This window comes from Macrotis lagotis, chromosome 6 (assembly GCF_037893015.1).
Source record: "Macrotis lagotis isolate mMagLag1 chromosome 6, bilby.v1.9.chrom.fasta, whole genome shotgun sequence".
NCBI lineage: Eukaryota > Metazoa > Chordata > Mammalia > Peramelemorphia > Peramelidae > Macrotis > Macrotis lagotis.
Window position 1 is genome coordinate 230,095,517 of NC_133663.1, and position 20,011 is coordinate 230,115,527.

At 37.3% G+C, this 20,011-nt stretch overlaps 1 protein-coding gene across 1 annotated transcript in view; it reads right to left on the reverse strand.

The window, feature by feature from the left end:
* LOC141491469 (FERM and PDZ domain-containing protein 4-like) overlaps window positions 1-20,011 on the reverse strand; it is a 496,143-nt gene that overhangs the window by 61,622 nt on the left and 414,510 nt on the right. Inside the window, exon 5 of the mRNA XM_074192454.1 lies at window positions 5,686-5,731. Within this exon, the coding sequence (XP_074048555.1) occupies window positions 5,686-5,731 (46 nt within the window). The remainder of the gene's footprint in view (window positions 1-5,685; window positions 5,732-20,011) is intronic.

The following is a 20,011-nucleotide window of genomic DNA, read 5'->3' on the forward strand; positions in this document are numbered from 1 at the left end:
AAGGATAGCTATGAATTTGAAGCAAGAGGAAAATCTGCAGGAAGCGAAAGTTAGTGCATTTTATACTGGACACGCTAAATAATAATAATAATAATCATAATCATAATAACTGACATGTATGTAATACTTTCAGGTTTACAACATACTTTATAATTATCTCAGTTTATCCTCACAAGAATTTTAGAAAACAGGTGTTATTATTACCTTCATTTTACATGTGAGGAAACAGAGGCAAAAAAAGAGATTAAATAGACAACTATTAAGTGTCTGAGGTGAGATTTACACCTGTGTCTTCTGGGTTCCAGGTCCAGTTCTCTATTCACTGTGCCACCTAACTGCTTTTTTGTGATATCCAAGTGAAGATATAAGACAGATAGTGAACAATGTAGGACTGGAGTTCAAGAAAAAAAATGAGGGCTGAATCAGTAGATTTGGAAAGCCCTTGAGTAAAAATTAGCATTATTCCCATGGTCATTAATGGAATCACCAGAGTTCCAGAATGGAAGGGAGTACTCAGAATAGAATCTTGAGGGCTGTCCATGCTTAGTGGGTATAGCAGATACATTATTTGGCCAAAGAGACTGAGGAAAGATAAAGCAGACATATAAGAGAAAGGAGAGAGAAGTGTCACAGATGCCAGAGGAGGACAGAGCATCCAGAAAGAGGTTGGGGAGTTATGAGTACTATCAAAAACTGCACAGATGTCAAGTAGAATGGAAATTGTTAAAAAGCTATTAGACTTAACAGTTAAGAGTTCATTAGCAATGTTGGAAAGAGTAGCTCTAGTAAAGGGTTTGGGTTGAAGGCCAGATTACATAGGGCTGAGAAGTGAATGAATGGAGAAGGAATAGGAAAAGCAAGTTAAATGATTGTCTAGATGTTTGGCTTAGGAGAAGATGATAGGTTGAAGGGATGGCAGAGTCAGGTGAAGATGGACTCATCCTTTAGGATGGGGTAGTCCTGAGAGTATTTATAGGAATAAGTGAACAAGAAGAGATAGAATATGTAAAGGTGGGAAAGAATGAATGAGGAAAAAAAGTTGGAAACAAGATGGTATAAATGACTTGAAGACAGTTTGGAACAGAAGTTTTGGGGAGGTGATAGAGAATCAATTATGGAAAAATGATGATTGTAAAAAAGTGAGATTTAAATTGGGAATGTTTGTTTCTTTGTTTTGATATTCTCAGTGCATGCATAGTACAATGGCATATAGATAGGCACTTAATAAATGCATATTGGTTATTTGATGGTATAGCATAAATTTGAAATGTATTCAATTGGTATTGTTTGAATTTCTCCAGTAGTGTGATAGTAAATATTTCCCCTAAATTTTTTTTGCAAGGCAAATGGGGTTACGTGGCTTGCCCAAGGCCACACAGCTAGGTAATTATTAAGTATCTGAGACCAGATTTGAACCCAGGTACTCCTGACTCCAAGGCCGGTGCTTTATCCACTATGCCACCTAGCTGCCCCTGGTAGTAAAGATTTCTAGACATAGAGATGGAAGGTTTGTTTTGAATCTCTTTCTACTTTAGTCCACCCTCTCTACACAGCAGCCAAAAAGATTTTCCTTGAGCATCTCATCTCATCACATCCTACCCCAAAATTCCAGTGTCTTCCTTTTATTGCTAGGATAAGATATAGACTCTTCTGATTAGCTTTGAAAGTCCTTTATGTCTTGGGGCCTATGGATCTTTCCAGGCTCAGTGTATACATTATGGCTCTCCCTAAACTCAATCCATTAAGCAAAGCATCATTTCTTGAAGGGAGGGATTGTTTCATTCTTTGTATTTGGATCCCCAGTGGCTGGAACATGGTAAGTGATTAATAGATATTTACTGATTGACATCAATAATCAAATTCTCACATTTTGCAGATTAGAATTCAGAAGCTCACATATAAAGAAACTTTCCTAAGGTCTCAGAAATAATAAATAGATTCTCTATTTTAAAAGCAAGTGCTCTTTCTCCTGTAGGTATTGTATCTTCAGTTTCTGTATCACTTGTATTCTGTCTCTTCTAGTACCACCAGGATTAGCTCTTTTCTGTCTTTTGGGACAAAAGACTTCAGTTGCCCCTCAGGAGGAAAGATTGTGGTCAAATTCAGACCACATGGGGACTTCCCCTTCCTCCATTCATTCATTCCATCCTTTTATTACTCTTTTCTACTTACACATGCCAGACCCCAGGAGGGGATAGCCTCCCTCTGCTGACCCTCAGAAATAAAATTTTCACTTGCTCAATCTTATACTTTTACACATGATCGTTTGTTTCATCCCTCCCTCCATGACTTCCTCATATTCAACTGATTTTGTGTCCATCTGAGGGCTAGTGTTTCCCTGAGCCAAGCTAGGAGAATGTGCTACCTCCTCCTCCTCCTCCTCCTCCTCCTCCTCTGCTTCTCTCTCTGTCTCTCTCTCTTTCTCTCTCCTTTCTCACTCTCAAACACACATGAACACAAAGATCGACTATATGTTATGAATCCAACTACACATAGTCACGTAGAGGAAAAAAAAACCTGAAAGGGATGGTGGGACCTGGGTTCTGTTTTGACCAAGTGTGAGTGAACAAGGGGCCAAAGAATTCAAGGACAGAGAATAATCTTTGCTAAAACTGATTAATCATAGAATCAAGATTGTTAAGGGAGGAAAGTGAAATCAGAAAGGAGGTGATATACTGGAAGATCAGAGAGGATTGAAAGAACAAAGATCATAATGATGATGATGGATAGGTTTAAGAGAAAAAGAGGGACGTATAAGATTAGGAAGTTATGGAATAAGAAGAAAGTTAGTATTCATAATCATGGTGGTTGTTAAGTTCTAAGTGTGGTAGTGAGCTCTAAAGTATAACCATCTCTTTTTGTGGCTACAACAAAGTGAAGATGAGGAGGAATTGGGAAGTCACAGTGTTTGCGGGGACATCAGCAAATATCTAAGGGCAGAGATTATGGTTGAGAGGAAGACTATGTTCTTCCTCCTTGAAGAAGAAAGGGCAGTGACCTGGTGGCAGGTGAATGTGACAAATATTCAGTACAGGTAACATAGAAGTATTGAGTGACAGAGATTGGGTAATAGAGAAACATGGAGCAAACCTCAAAGGAGGAGAGGAAGCTGAGTAACAATAGCAAAGGGATGGGCTAGAATTGACAGTGAAGAAGGAATATGTTTACTCCTGCTCCTAATTCAGTGTTTGGTGGGAATGAAAGATGGAGCATCCAGTACCGGAGAGAGGATACAGTCAAGGATGCAGTGAATGTCAGAGGGACAAGATTTCTGTGAGCCTAAGAATAGGAGAGAGAAGATAAGAGACCTGGGCTAAAGGGGACTTTGTTAACACTAGAGCAGAGGTTTCAGAGGACACCATGCAATGGAAAGGCAGATAAGGATATAGGCTATAGAGGAATGGGATTGAGGTGGGTAGTGACAAAATTTTTTTGAGAGAGTAAGGAGGAGGAGGAGTTTTTGCCTCAGAAGAAGGCAACTCAAGTGGATAGGAGAATTTGTCCTCTTTAGGATGGAGGCAGAATCAATTGACTTTCCCTCTAGGGTCCTGGGATGAGTGAATGTCAATGTGGAGTCAGTTGGATCATCTTCCATCATTGACATGCTGAACTCTAGTTCTAGTATAGGAAGTAAAGAGTTCTTTTTAGGAATTGGACTCAGGAAATAGCTGATATTTAGGACTTCCAGGCCACAATGAATTGGTTCTCAGAACCAGCCTAGTAGTCTAAGTTCAAGATGGTGAGGATACCAGGAAGATAACATGCATGGGGTAAAGGGAAAGATTTTGGTTCAGTATTTCAGTATTTGGGAATACCTGTTCTCTAGTACCATTATTCTTGAAGTTTGGGAGTTCTGATTAACCCTCTCCCTCACCCCACTTAGATAATTAGTTGCCAAATCTTGCCACTTTTAACTATACAATATATCTCACTTCATATTCCTCTTCATTCACACACTACCACCTTAGTCCAGACCTTCATTACCTCTTACCTACCTAATGAGGCAACTAGGTGGTAAGTGAATAGAGAGCTAGGCCAGGACTAAGAAAGATCTGAATTCAAATCCAGATTTAGACATTTACTAGCTGTAACTCAAGGCATGTCTTTAAATGCTGTCTACCTCAGATTCCTAATCTGTAAAATGGTGATAATCATAGCATCTCCCTCCCAGAGTTGTAATGAGTATTAAATGAAATAACAAATTTAAAGCTCTAGCATAGCTCCTGTAGCACAGTGTCATATAAATATTAGCTATTATTATTCCAGCCTACTAACTGGTTTCTCTGCCTCAGATCTCTCTCTATTCTAGTCTATCCTCCACATGGTTACCAACTTTAAGCATAGTAGTTCCCTATTGCCTCTAGGATAAAATATATCATAAATTATATAAAATAATTATATATATAAAATAAACTAAATTTAAATATAAATAAAGTATAAATTGTAAATAAAATTATAAATTTCTCTGACTTTTAAAGTCCTTTAACAATTTCTTTCCTTCTTTCCCTCCCTCTCTTCCCTTTCCTTTCTTTCCCTCCCTTCTTCCTTCCTTCCTTCCTTCCTTCCTTCCTTCCTTCCTTCCTTCCTTCCTTCCTTCCTTCCTTCCTTCCTCCCTCCTTCCTTCCTTCCTTTATTTTCTCCTTTCTTCACTTATTTATTAGGTATTTAAGTATTTCTGAATTTATTTACAACCTGTTTTCAATCTAACTTTCCAGTTTTTTTTAATATATGCATACATCACTCTTACTTTCTATAATATATAATCTAATCAAACTGGTCTAGCCATTGTTCCCATTTAGCAGGCCACCTTCTCTTCCTAAGAGCAACCTTTCCACTGACCTGCCTTATACTTAGAATGAACCCTCCCACCTTTGGCTTGTAGAATATCTCTTTTCCTTCAAGATCTAGGGCAAGCACTATTTTCTACATGAAACTTTCCTTTTTTCCTCAATGTCAGTGCTTTCCTTCCAGAAATTGCCTTTTGTTTATTTGTTTTATATTTATTTGGTATTGCTGTTATTGTTTTGTCATTTCAGTTTGTGTCTGACTCTATGAGATCCCATTTGGGGTTATCTTGGCAAGATACTTGAGTGGTTTGGTATTTCTTCTATAGCTTATTTTACAGATGAGGAAACTGAGGCAAATTGGGTGAAGTGACTTGCTCAAGGTCACACATCTAGAAAGAGTCTGAGGCCAGATTTAAACTTAGGCCTTCCTGACTCAGGCTTGGTACTCTATACATTGGGTCACCTAGCTACCCCGCTTCTCATGAAAACTATGTATCTCCAAAAGGGATATCTATTGAAAGAGAATCTCTTGAAATCTTCTAGCTAACAGAGAGAAAGTGTGTGAAGAAGTTTGGAATCCTTGATGGAAATTTGACCTTGAGGGGGACCTGGGTCCAAGTCCTACCCCAGAGGCAACGAGTCAATGATTTAGCCACCCAGTGCTCTAGGCAACTCTAAGACTATGCTACAGATGAGTTTCTAATTCATATCCTTGGAAGGCTTTTCATGCTGGGGTTTTCCTATACTTTTGAAATTCTATGTGAAGATTGAAATAAAAACAAACAAAAAATCATTTCCTCCCCATGTTGCTACATTTTGGTAATATTTTGATTCTCTTTAAGAACAGAAGTCTAACAGTATGTAGGTGCAGGAGGCGATTTACTCACGGCACACTCACAGGGTAAGGTTGAATGACAGTGAGGAGGATCGATTCTTTGCAGTTTCTGTAAAAGAGAAAAAACAAACATTTATGAAATCTAGAGAATCAGGGCTTTAAAGACTCTTATAGTTTTCTTTGTGGATGAGATGCTGTGATCCATTGGCAAGTATTCATTAGAATCCCAGGACAGAACAGATCAGAAAGCCACAAAACACGCTTTGAATGTGCAGTGACAGCTAAAATCAAAGTGCGCCCCAAGTGTAGGAAACAACTTGGTTTAAACCTTCCCATGCAGTTCACATTTGGAGGTATTACCTGCTCTATCAGGCAGTTGTGTACTAAAATAATGCTCTGTTGAGTAGGGAACAGTTTTAAAACCATCAGTTCAATTTGTTCTTTGTACCTTTACCCTGTTAAGAAAATTGATTTTTCCTTCTCCCATTCTGTGTTTCCAATTTTCTTTTCTGTTTTAAAAATTTCTCCATTTTTGCAATATTAGTTTGGGTAGTTTTTCACAGTGGAGGGGGGAGAGAGAAGAAAGATTTCTGAAATTATCTCAGCTACTTGGGAAACTAATTACCTTATAAGGGTCAGCATCGTTTTAAAAAATCCTTTATGACATTTTATATAAAAGCAGCTTGCTGAAAATCATGCCCTGGTGTACATCACCTACTACCTTGCACCAGCTCACTTAACGAGCAGTAGCGGTACATAGTATACTGGGCCCATAAACATTACAAAGAGGAAACTATTGGGGAAGATTTCAGGCTACAAGGAATGTTTTGGTAGCAAAGGGAACAAACACATTGGTAGTTAGTTGCTGAATGATGCAATGGTTTAATTGCCCCTAAATAGCAAACCATCTATTATAATTGTTATTATTGTTACATCATTGGTGGCAATTCATTCTGTTTCACTCTCTTTGTCTCTGTCTCTGTCCCTTTTTGTGTTTCTATTCCCCCCCCCCCCCCCGTTTGCCTGCCTTCTTATCTTTCTGTCTGTCTCTATCTCTATTTGTCTATTTCTGTCTGTCTGTCTGTCTGTCTGTCTGTCTCTCTCTCTCTCTCTCTCTCTCAAAACCCTTTTCTATGTCTTTCTGTCTGTATCTCTGCTTCTGTCTCTCTCTGTTTCTCTGTCTCTGTCTCTCTGTCTCTTTCTCTCTGTCTTTCTCCCTCATCTCTCTATCCCTGTCTCTTTCTCTCTCTTTCCTCAAATCTCTCTCTGACTGTCTTTGTCTCTGTCTCTCTATCTCCTTTCTCGGTCTCTCATCTCTTTCTCCTTTCTGTCTCTCCTCTGTCTCTGTCTCTCTCTCAACCTTTTTCTATGTCTTTAATCTCTCTGACTTTGCCTGCTGTTCTGTCTGTATCTCTGCTTATGTCTCTCTCTGTCTCTATGTCTCTGTCTCGCTCCTCCCTATCTCTGTTTCTCTCTCCCCATCTCTCTATCTGTTTGGGTGTCTCTCTCTGTCTCTGTGTTTCTGTCTCTCTGTCTTTCTCTGTCTCTGTCTCTCTCTCACTCACCTTTTTCTATATCTATGTCTCTCTGACTTTACCTGCCTATATTTCTGTCTTTATGTCTGTGTCTCTCTGACTTTACCTTAGTGCCTGTCTGTCTATCTGTCTGCTTCCTATTTGTTAACTAGAGAAGGCCGGTTGCAACTTTGTTGGAAGACTGGGTCTTCTTTCCCTCAGATTACAGTTAATTGTCTGGTGGTATGATTTATTGCTTAGATGTTTGAAGAAAAGATGATCTGTATGCAAGGACTGGTTCCTTCGACAAGCCAGCACAAATCACATTTGTAACACTAACTGCTTTGTTGTCGCGCCTGCACACTCTTCTGGCTGTGTTGCTGCTGTGTCCTACTGACATATTGCTAGGGGGGAAATCAATGGAGCAGTGGGAAACAAGAATGGAATAAAAATTCAGGGGAGAGTGAGGAACCAGAGAAAGAAAGATGAGAAAGGAGTAAATTTATATTGGGCAGAAGTAAAGTGTTTTGCAAATCTTGAAGTGTTATGTAAATGTTAGCTGTTATTTATGCCTCCTGTGTACTTTACTCTTCCACATGTTGAATTCCTATCCATCTTTTAAAGGTCAATTAAAATCCCCACCTTCCCTGGGAAACCTTCCCTGATCCCCCTCTTGCCAAAGGTTTGTCTGATGAACTAGAGATCATGTATTATTTTGCATTTTAGTTTTATTTTTCTTGCAGGGTATATCACTCTATTAGACTGTAGGCTCTACAACCACATGGTTATATTTTTATCTCTATTTTATATCCTATTTTCTTCCTTCGTCATGCTCCTGGTACAATGCTCTGAATACAGGAGGTTCTTATTAAATAATTATTGAAGAAAGCAATCACAAGGGAAACTGCCCTCCTCAGCAAAATGGAATTTAATTAAAATCATATACTATTTAAATGATGTTCATCATACCCCCCCCCCCTCCCCAGGAATTCCTATGTATCTTTGTCACTAGATAAAAAAAAAACCAAAAATATGAATCATGGTGGTTTTATGATTTGGGTGAATTGAAAGATAGTTTTCTGTTTGTTCATTTGTTGTTTGTTTTTTGAGAAGTGTGTTTTTTGTTAAGGAGGAAAGACCTGGAAAGATCAGGGAGTATACAGAAGCAGGGAATCACGAAGGGGACAGGTTACTTCTGAGACCAACAGTTGTACTCCTTGTTCCCTTGGAGGCAAGGCAAAAAAAGAACAACAGAGCTTGTTGGTATCCAGTCCATGTTGTTTTGGACCACTAATTTGTGAATATAAAGGGTCTGGCTTCTATTTGTCTCTGCCACTAACTGGCTGTGTGACCCTGGGTAAGTTGCTTAGCTTCTCTTGGACCTAAATTTCATCTGTTGTCTAAAGAGGGGCTTGGATTAGATTCTCTCTCTAGCCTTCTGGTTTTAACATTCCATGTTGCTGTGTTTTTTGCATAGACTTAGGGCCGTAACTATTTCAACTGTAGCATGCCAACCCCAGAGATTACTTATGAAATATGAAGAAATTTCATGAAGTTCCTCAAAACTATTCTACTCCAGTGATCTTTGCCCAGTATTACACTCTCCTATAGGTAAAAAAACACCAATCATCAAATGCTATTAATTTAATCCTAGGAACAATTCTTAAAATATCTCAATATTCTCTTCATTTGTAGTCTTTGGTGCTCTCCTCTGAAATAATTCCAATATGTACCTCAAGTTGACTTTAATTCTAACCTTTAAATAAATAAACTGTTATTTGACTTGAAATCAAAAATTCCTTTATGCTGCAGTGAAATTCTGTCTTTCATCCTCAATATCATGCGATCATTTTCTCTAGTTATTTAATGAAAATTTGTTAGGTAAGTAGAATGAAATCCATAATCCCCTGGATCTCCTGGGTCTCCCAATTGGTCACTAAGAAAAAAATGAACAAATCCTAAAATGGTTTTGAAGTAATATCAAGATGACAAAACCCAGAAAGGGACAATACCAATAGTAGAGTAACCAAATACCTTTATGTTCTTCTACTTTCAGCCCCACTCTCACCTCTATCCCCAATCTCCCATAAGCAAGCAATCACTCAACCCATTTCCAGTCCAATTATTAGTACAGGATCATTTACTGAAATATTATTTCACTGTATTCCTAATGAATGAATTTTCTACTATTTTTTCTTTTACAAAATAGATTCCTTTTAAGGGCCAAATTCTTCTAGAATGATTTAGTGAGTTGGTTATAAATTCATTTTAATCCCTGAGTCACTGTGCTGACTTGCTGGGAGAAATACAATATAACCTTACCTTGAACTTCTCCTGCAAAGTTTACCTTTAATTATTGTCTTTTCATTGTTGCAGCAAAAGTCTTTCTTTAGCCCTTCCTCCTGTAGGGTCCTTTGTGCCTCCACAGAAACATTTTTGGGGACCCCAAACATCAGTGGCTGCAAAGCATGCTGTAGTATCAGGCTTCATTTTATAATTTCATTGGATATGCTCCTGCTGCAGAGAGCCAGGCTGAGTGAGAGAGAAGTCCAAATTCAAGAGAGGTGGGGCTCTGAATGCATTAGGAACTTCCTCTCTCTTCCAAGTGATGATAAAGCTGGTGTTCCCTAAGGCCACCATTACACAGAGAAGCCCAGTTTGGCAAACCTCCTGAATTACTCTGTCTCCCTCTACCTTCTTTATCTCTTTCTAAAACTTAATTCATTTTCTATGTTCAGCACCTACTAAGAACAAATGTGTTACCAAATGACAATTTACATACATGGATGTGATTGGTACAGGTTATCAATTGTTCACCTTTCAGACCTCCCCAAAAAAGGCATTCACCAATTTGATGGATAGTATCAGTGGAGTCCTTCAGAAAAGGGAAATATTTCTATGCTACAAAAATCTAATGGTTTTGTAATCTAATCCATGAGGGCATTTCCTCTAGCAATGCAGCTCACAATTTATCTTTAAATCTGCCCATTCTCTGACTTTCAAATATGTCCTCCCATGACAACAGAAGAGATGATCCATTCAATGAATTTATAAAAAATACTAGTAGCTAAAAAATTTTTTAAGGCTTTTAAAAATTCTAAGTTTTCTTAAAAATGATGACAACTCTTAAGGTGACTGTAAGAAAGTCACATGATGGTTTTTCAAAAGCCAAATAAGAACAGTAATCAACCAAAGACAATCAGCATATTTTGTCTTTACTAGAATGCTTTGTTCTAGGCCTTCGGGTAAATATTCCATTCTGACCATCCCAGATGATTCTGCATGAAAATATGAACCTGATGCATATGTAGCTACAAATTATTAAAGTAGAATATATTTTAAGGTGAAAGTTTTGAGTTCAGTACTAGCTATGTATTGAATTCAATACTAGATTCTAGCTATGTAACCTTTGCATGGTCACTTAAACTTTGCTTGCCTCTTTTCTCAGAGGGGAATCATAATAATACCCCCGTCATAGGATTGTTGTAAGGATCAAATGAGAAAGTATTTGAAAAGTCCTTTTTATTATGTCTGGCATAGAGTAAAAGCTTAATAAATACTTTCCTCCTGCCTTTCCTGTCCATTCCTATTCTTAATATATTTAATGACTTTCTCTATTAGAATATAAGTTCCTGGAGGGCAAAGAACATTCTACTTGCTTGCATTTGCATTCCCAGATTTTAGATGAGTGCAAAAACCTCATAATGCTTTTTCCTTCCTTCCTTCCTTCCTTCCTTCCTTCCTTCCTTCCTTCCTTCCTTCCTTCCTTCCTTCCTTCCCTTCTTCCTTCCTTCCTTCCTTCCTTCCTTCCTTCCTTCCTTCCTTCCTTCCTTCCTTCCTTCCTTCCTTCCTTCCCTCCCTCCCTCCCTCCCTCCCTCCCTCCCTCCTTCCTTCCCTCCTTCCTTCCCTCCTTCCTTCCCTCCTTCCTTCCCTCCTTCCTTCCTTCCTTCCTTCCTTCCTTCCTTCCTTCCTTCCTTCCTTCCTTCATAGTTTTAGGTCAACACTTTCAGGATCTTCTTTGAAATATACATATATGGGGCGGCTAGGTGGTATAGTGGATAAAGCACCGGCCTTGGAGTCAGGAATACCTGGGTTCAAATCTGGTCTCAGACACTTAATAATTACCTAGCTGTGTGGCCTTGGGCAAGCCACTTAACCCCGTTTGCCTTGCAAAAACCTTAAAAAAAAAAGAAAGGTACATGTAGATTTTTCAACTGTAATAACACCCACATACTTACATAAGGGCTTAAATTTTCCTCAGATTTCCTGTTCTTAGAAATCCAGGAAGTTCCATAGGAAGAGATATTTCCTTTCTGGTTATATATTTTCCTACCTTTCATTTTGTCTTACCCTGAAGGCAGAAATAGGTAGACTAAAATCATAGTGACTTCTAGTCCCTGAGGATCAGTTCAGACATTGCAGTCTGTTCATGACAAGGTGAAGGAAAACATTATCTCCCTTCATTTTCAGGAATGTAGTTGAAGAGACCATAGGCCTGTACCTGGCAAGATGTAATTTGAATAGGAATTTAATATCTCTTCTAGCTTACCTTTTCAATAACTCATGTTGTGATTATAATTGTACATCACATCTCTTCCTTACAGGTTCTAAAATCATGGTCAGATAAGAGGAGAAATGGCTATCAGATCAAATTACAAAGCACTAAAAAAGGACAGCATATCTCTACTAAATATTAACATCACAGATTACATTACTTGTTTTGTTTTTTGTTGTTGTTGTTTTTTTAGATTTTTCAAGGCAATGGGGTTAAGTGGCTTGCCCAAGGCCACACAGCGTGGCAATTATTAAGTGTCTGAGGTCGGATTTGATACTCCTGACTCCAAGGCCGGTGCTCTATCCACTGCGCCACCTAGCCGCCCCGATTACATTACTTGTTAACAATTCTGATTGTTGGTCCTGAACCTTTACTCTACTTCAAAGTCCTTCATGGGAAGAAAAAAATCTCGTAATGTTTCTCACCTATTTTCACTGAATTCTATGGAAGAATATGGGATGAGAGAACCACAAGAGTGAGCTATGCCAACTGAGACAGGAGTGAATGGATTTGTGAAATCCCAGGATGAATCAAGGACTTCATTTGATCAATAGCTCTAACCCTTTCGCTTTATCACAGGTACCTGATAAAAAGCAAAATTGATAGTTCTGATTTTCACTTCTTCTTTGATCAATTCTTCCTTTGCTATTGATCAGTAAAATAAGACAAAGTAACAAAAAAGAAAAAAGAAAAAGAAATGAAAGAGCTTGGCTAATCCTTGAGAAAGATAATCAATTTCTGAAAAACTGGACCCTTTAACAATGACAAAATGCATTTGCATGGTAAATGTATTTGAAATAACTTTGAAATAGAACATGTTGCCTAGCATGAATAAAAAAGAAAAAATATGTAGAATTGTGAGTATTTCCAAAAGGTTGTTAGGGTGACTCAGTAACTTGGATAATATAAAGAATGGTGTTATGATTTAGGGAGGATACTACTGGACAGCTAATTCTTCTGTCCCTTGCTTTGCCAATTTGGTAGCATTATCCACTCAGATGACTTCAGTGAACATCTTGATTCTTGTGACTTTCAGAGTTGTACCTGTCTATTGGTTGGTGGACAATTCTTTTTTTTTTTAATTTTTAAATTTTTACTTTAAGTATTTTTATTTTTTCACAATTATATATAAAAACAAATTTTAACATTCATTTTTTAAATTTCTGAGTTCCAGATTCTCTCCTTTCCTCCTCACCTCCCTCATTGAGAAGGCAAGATATAGTGTATACATATATACATGCAAAAGATATTTCTATATTAATCATGTTGTAAAAGAAAACATAAATCAAAAAACTCCCCAAGAATAATAAAGTAAAATAGTATGCTTTGATATGTATTCAGATTCCATCAGTTCTTTCTCTGGGGATGGATAGAAATTTTCATCCCAAGTCCTTTAGAGATGTCTTGGAACATGGTACTTCTGAGAACAGCAAAGTCATTCACAGTATTACTGTTACTGTGTATAATATTCTGGTTCTTCTCACTTCACTTTGCATCAATTCATTTAAATCTTTCCAGGTTTTTCTGAGAGATCTAGTTTTTTCTTTCTTTCTTTTTTTTTAGGTTTTTTGCAAGGCAAATGGGGTTAAGTGGCTTGCCCAAGGCCACACAGCTAGGTAATTATTAAGTGTCTGAGACCGGATTTGAACCCAGGTACTCCTGACTCCAGGGCAGGTGCTTTATCCATTGTGCCACCTAGCCTCCCCGTTTTTTTATTTCTTATAACACCAACAGTATTCCATTACAATCATATACTGGTGGAACTTTTAAATATTTTAAATATTTTATTGTGTCCTGTAGCTTAATCCTCATGCATGATTTAATCACAGATCTCTATCCAGGATGCCTTCATGTCTCTCTATACTCATTCTTTGTAATATTATTTGCTTTGGAGGATACAAATAGAGTTCACTTCATTATTGGGTAACATCATAGCTTCATGGTGATGTGGTATTTAGGATAGGACATGTAAATCCACATTCATCTTCCCTGGATGGAATACATAGTTGACTAGTTTTGCCCTGCCTTCTGGCCAAATAAAGTCAATGTAAAGTAGGATTAACAGGTCACCCTTGTAACTTTTCTTCATACATAAGGACATTTCACTTTGCAGGATATTATTATCAGGTTACATATAACATGTAATTATTACACTTTTCAATGTCAATTCACTTCAAAGTCATGGACTCTCACTTGGTTTCATTGTTATCAAGCTTCTAAAGCAAATACACTTGATTTCTGATGACCTTCTCTCTGGAGGTATGGAACAGTTCCCAATTCTTTCAGGGTTGCTAAGATTTTATAGTATACATAGGCCAATACTGATGTATATTTGAAGCAACTGATCAGAATCTTTGAAAATTTCTCTCATTGATCTCCAAAAGACTTTGTTGGTTTGAAGAAGACTTGAAATTTCTTGCTTTTCTGCTTCATCATATGTATTCAAATTAGGTCACTGCTTAGCAAAAGCAGTTTAAAAGAATAAATTTGAGTTAATAACTGCCAAATATTAGACAAGTCTTTAGATCTCAATGGTACTTTGAATATGATCAAGTTAGGAGTGCTTCTTTCATCTTTGGGTTGTTGGCTTCCCCCTTGCTGGGATTCAATGAGGCCCACCTACTTGGCAAAGGCGCTGTGAAACTAAGCATTCATTAATTGAAAATTACAGACTTTTTCCCCTCAAACTGATACAACATTTTCATCAACCTAGTCTTATGTCCTTCCAGGTTCCCCCAAATAAAATCATTGTTATCCAGGTACACCAAAGTCTGCAGGTAATTCATATTCCAACTATTTTCTCCATCTAAAGGCTCTTTCTAATACCCTGAGGCATAGGCTGATCTCTGTAAAATCCAGCTGGGGAGATGAAAACAGCCTTCTCTTTTCCTCCATAGGAATTGGTAGTCTAATATAGAGAACCACTGGTTTCCTAATAGAATCTAGGACATTTTGAACTCTTGGAATGCACTGATCCATTATTGTTCTTTTAGTCAACCAACAATCAACCAATAACCATTTATTAAGCACCTATTATAGGGCATGCCAGTGTACAGGCTATACAAAGACAACAATGAAATAGAAATTTCTATAGATCTTCTCTCCATATTGTCTCATAGACTACTGAGTTTCCCTATCTCTCTCTCAGACTGGAAGTGCATTGGCCACACCTGATTGGCCTGGAAGCTTTGTATTTGATTTGGGCTTGCTGTCCATATTGGTGGGAAACTTAGTGGGGATACCCTATCACCTTTTAACCCTATTATTCCTCAGAAGCTCAAGTAATCCTTCAGTCTCAGTCTCCCCACTGTCAGGGATTACAGCCCAGCCTAATTGTGTTCTCTAACCATTAATTTTCCATAAAAAGAACACAAAATCCTAAAAGGGGAAGACTATATTGTCTTTCTGGTTTTTGCTATCCAGTTCCTAATCCAGGACACATACTAAGTACTTAATAAATAATTTAAAAATGAATGCTTGCTGAATTTCAAATCAAATTTATTTTTCCATTTATAGGATAAAACAAGCATTTCCATGACATAGTATAACTAAAAAGTACAATAACCTAGTCTTAAAAGGCTCATGTGAAGGACATTTAGCAACCAAGAGGACAAAAGAGAATGGTTATGACTGGTCAGAAGGAGTGCTCCAGTTCAAATACCAGAGAAATATTATTCAGATTTTCTTTTCACAGAAAGTAAGAAGGGCACTTAGACTAGCTTCTTGCTTTGGACAGATGAGAAGAGTGAAAGTGACATTAAAATTGTCTAATGAGAATAGCTTTTTCTTGGTATCTAGAGCAGGGAATCTAGAAAAACTAAAGCCACATGTACTGTTGACATAATTAGGATTTCAAGACCCCCTGCTCAGAAAAGATGGAGGATCTTCTCTTGCCAGCCCTGAGAGCATGTACTGGGGCAGATGGCTTTACTTTGGAAGGGGAAAGGAAGGATTTGGACACTGCTGTTCTTCAGCCAGCATTTCTCAAGTCTTCTGAGACACACACTTTATTGCTTTCTTTTTCCTTTTTCTTCTGTACATATTAATCATTTCTAGGTCAATTTGCTCAGTTTGTCCTTTTATTGCAAAATCATAGACAAAATTTAATATGAGCATACATAGCACTATTTACCTGAGTACTAAAAATTGCCTGCATGAGTACAGGGTGGCAGAAGTGACAGGTAAACAATAGCTCCTGCAGAAAACACCTGGGCTTAATAGGAGTCAGTCAGCAGTGTGTTTTGGCAGTTAGAAAAACCAAACTCTCTTGGGTAGAGAAGGGGTAGAAGGGGAAGTAAAGGGAAAAAAAAAGAAATTTACATGATACCTTTATTTAAAAGAAATAGCAAATTGTATGAACATAAAAAATTTCAGTTTCATGTGCAATCATATTTTTATTATATTATATAATGAAAATGCTTATTTTATTCCATAAATTAAAAATAAAATAAATAAATGTGAAAAAAATCATATTTGGCTACATTGCAATATTACAGTGGCCAGGGAAGCATTTTGTTTAGTCTTAGGTGTCTTTCTTGGGAAAGACAATACAGGTTTAATCAGATGGTTGGATGATCTTGAAGGGATAGGTTGAAGGGAGTAAGACTGTTTAGCCTACAGAAGGGAAGGCTTTGAGGTGGGAGTGAGAAAATGGAGAGGGATGGAGATGATACTCATTTTCAGGCATCTGTAGCACTCGCACACTGAAGAGTCATTAGCTTTTTCTGTGTTGTCTCATGGGGCAGAACTTGGATCAGTAATTAGAATTTGTAGAGTGATGTTGCAGATTTTAACTTGATTAAAAGGAAAACTTCTTAACAAATTTGCTATCCCAAAGTGAAGTGAGCTGCCTCCTAAGTATTGAGTTTCCTGTTGCTAGAGGTCTTTGAGCATAATGCCTATGGATGTGTGGGTGAGACTGTTTCCTCTCCTAATATATAAGCTGGGCTAGATGATCTCAGAGATCCTTTAAGATCAGCAACCTTCGATGATTCTCTGGCTGGAGAGTATCAGGGACTGTCCCCTGAAAGCAAGGACTGGAAGCAATATATGGTCACAGCAATAGCCATGCTGCTTTCACACTCAGAATCAGTTTTTTAAAAAATGTCCACCAGATATACCTGTGGTTAGTTACAATTTACAGTCTTCACTATCTTGGAGGCTTGTCTGTTCATACTGAAACTGGCCAAAGGAAGTAGAAGAGTTGATTACATCCCTGCAGGTTACTGGTAACCCCATGGTGGGTAGAGATTTTCAAAGTGAGGTTGGCATACTATAACACACGCACATATACACACATTTATTTATATGTATATGCAATATGTACAAGTATACACTCAAATTCCAGAGTGAATACATGCAAACACACACACATTCATACATAAAGCAATACATGAGCACACACCACATATATTCATATAGGCACACAAATATGTGTGCATACATGCACACACAATCATATACATATACATATACACACATACACATACATATACATATACATATATATATATATATATATGTATATACATATACATATACATATGTCATTTATTAGTTAGTGCTACTAGGAGGCACAATGGATAGAATTTCAGGCCTGGAGTCACAAGTTCCAATCTGGCCTCAGATCCTCTGTGATTCTGAGCAAGTCAGTTAACCTTGTTTGTCTCAGTTTCCTCATCTGTAAAATGAGCTGGAGAAGGGCAAAAAACTGTGTATCTTTGCCAAGAAAAGCTCAAATAGCGTTTAGTCAAATGTGAATGAATGACTAAGCAAACAACATGCTGACATGGATTAGACCATGTTCTCTATATTTGGAGGGGCACAGGTGATGTCTTGAGTGTATTACAAACACTGGAGTTATGGATTGCAAAGTAACTGCTCTATACAAAAAAGGAAAATGATAAATGTTGGAGTGAATGTGGTAAGATAGGGACACTAATGCACTATTGGAAAGCAATTTCAGATAATGTCCAATCAGCTATAAAACTATGCATATTCTTTAAGTGAGCAATAATATTACTAAGTATGAACACCAAAGAGATCAAAGAAAAAAGACTTACATATACAAAAATGTTTATAGCAGCTCTTTTTGTGGTGGTAAAGAATTGAAAATTGGGGGAGTGCCCATTTACTGGGGAATGGTTGAACAGTTGTAGTTTATGATTGTGATTGAATTCTATTGTGCTATAAGAAATGACAAACTGAATGGTTTTAGAAAAACTTGGAAGGACACATAAACTGATTCAAAGTGAAATGAGTAGAACCAGGAGAGCATTGTACATAGTAACTGCAATATTGTAAGATGATAAACTATATGTAGTGATGTAGTGTATGATGTAGTGATCCAAGATAATCATGAAAGGCTTATGATGAAAAATTTACTTCCAGAGAAAGAACTCATAAGAATCTGCATGGAGACTAAGCATTTTTTAAAAAAAACTTTCAGGGCGGCTAGGCAGTAAAGTGGATAGAGCACTGGCCCTGAAATCAGGAGTACCTGAGTTGAAATTCAACCTCAGATACTAAACAATTGCTTAGCTGTGTGACCTTGGGCAAGTCACTTAACCCCCCCCCCCCACATTGCTTTGCAAAAAACAAACAAAAAAAACTTTCTTTATTATTAATGTTATTTATTCAGGTCTTCATTTTCTTTTGCTGCATGGCTAATCATTAGTTTTATATAAGTGAACATGTATAATCTATGTTAAATTTTCTTAAAAGATGAGTGAAGGGAAGGAAAGGAGAGAATTTGAACTCAAATTTTGAACTCAAAATCAAAAATCAAAAAAATGTTAAAAATCATTGTTTATATGTAATTAAAAAATAAAATAAAAAGTAAAATGTTAAAAAAAACTGCCCTATAGCCAGGATAAGAAGACTGACATATGTAAAGCTCTTCCTCCTGGTTCTAACTCATATACTTTCTTCTTTGCAGCTTTCAATTTATAATAATATTGAAGAGGAGGCTACAATTCTTGGAAATTTTTTGGCAATAAGGGGTGACTAGGTGTTGCAGTGGATAGAGTACCGGCCTTGGAGACAGGAGTGCCTGAGTTCAAATCTGGCCTCAGACACTTAATAATTACCTAGCTATATGGCCTTGGGCAAGCCCATTAATCCCATTTGCTTTGCAAAAAAAAAAACCCTAAAAATTTTGGTTTTTTTGGCAATGAAGGTAAATATAGGCTAGAACCAATAGTTAGCAATTTTTTCCCACCTGGGACAAGTATTAGTTGAGAAATGGTTGAATTGGATTAAGGCACTTAATGAATACTAGTTAATAGATTGATTTATCAAGGGCTAAATAAATAAGTAAGCAAATAAATAAATAAATGAATGAATGAATCAATGAATAAATAAATAAATAAATAAATAAAAAATAAATGAACACCCTGGGAGAGTGAGTGTTGCCAACAAAACTGCCTAAGAAGTGAGTTACACAAGGGAGAAATAATCCTGAGAAAGATCTAGGGCAGAAAAAAAAGAAAGCTTTCCCAGGACAGACTTGAAACTTCCCAAGTTGGGTTATCTCCTTCAGATACCTGCCCTAGTTATAGACTATTCATAAATTAGGAGTAGGATTTTAGTGCACAGGTAACTTGAGACAAGGAAGTGGAGACTGAGTGAATAATCCTTAGACCATTAGAATAGTCATAATGAATAAGATTGAGAACCATTGAAACAGGAGAAGGAACCAGTCATCTTAAGGATCATCATGGCAGCAAAACTTTCCAGTTTGGTCATATTTCTCCTTCCCTGCTGTGTTCACCCAACTTTGCCTACAACAATGAAGACATAAAGTTTCCTCAGTTCTTTGACCTTTAATAGCAATTATTGAGAATGTCTATTCTACTATTAGTTTCTGAAACAAGAAGGCCTCCTGAAGTGAATTCTAGCATGGAAGTGTATTCTTTGCAGGCTCATGGAGAAATAAGTGCTCCTGCTGTACAGGAGATCAATTTTAACCTTCTAGAGCTAGGCTAGTGAAAAAATTTTTAAAAAAGGTTACTTGAGCAAAGCTGTATAAGTTGGCAAGTGATGCTGAGAAAATGAACGGTATTTTTGTTTCACTAGATGGGTCCAAACCAAACAGCATGAACAATGCCAGCCTCACAGGTGGGCCAAGATGCCTTGCTGGCAGTCAGTAATAATCTCAGCCTACCACATTGTTTTGAAAGTGCAAAGGTGTTAACGCACACATTCTTGTTAATGTTCCTGTTGCTTAGATTTGCCTCTCATCCTACTTTTAGCCATATGTGCCTTTGGAGGGTGCCTTGTTTTGAAGGGTTAAAAATCAAAGAACATTTTGATAGTCTGA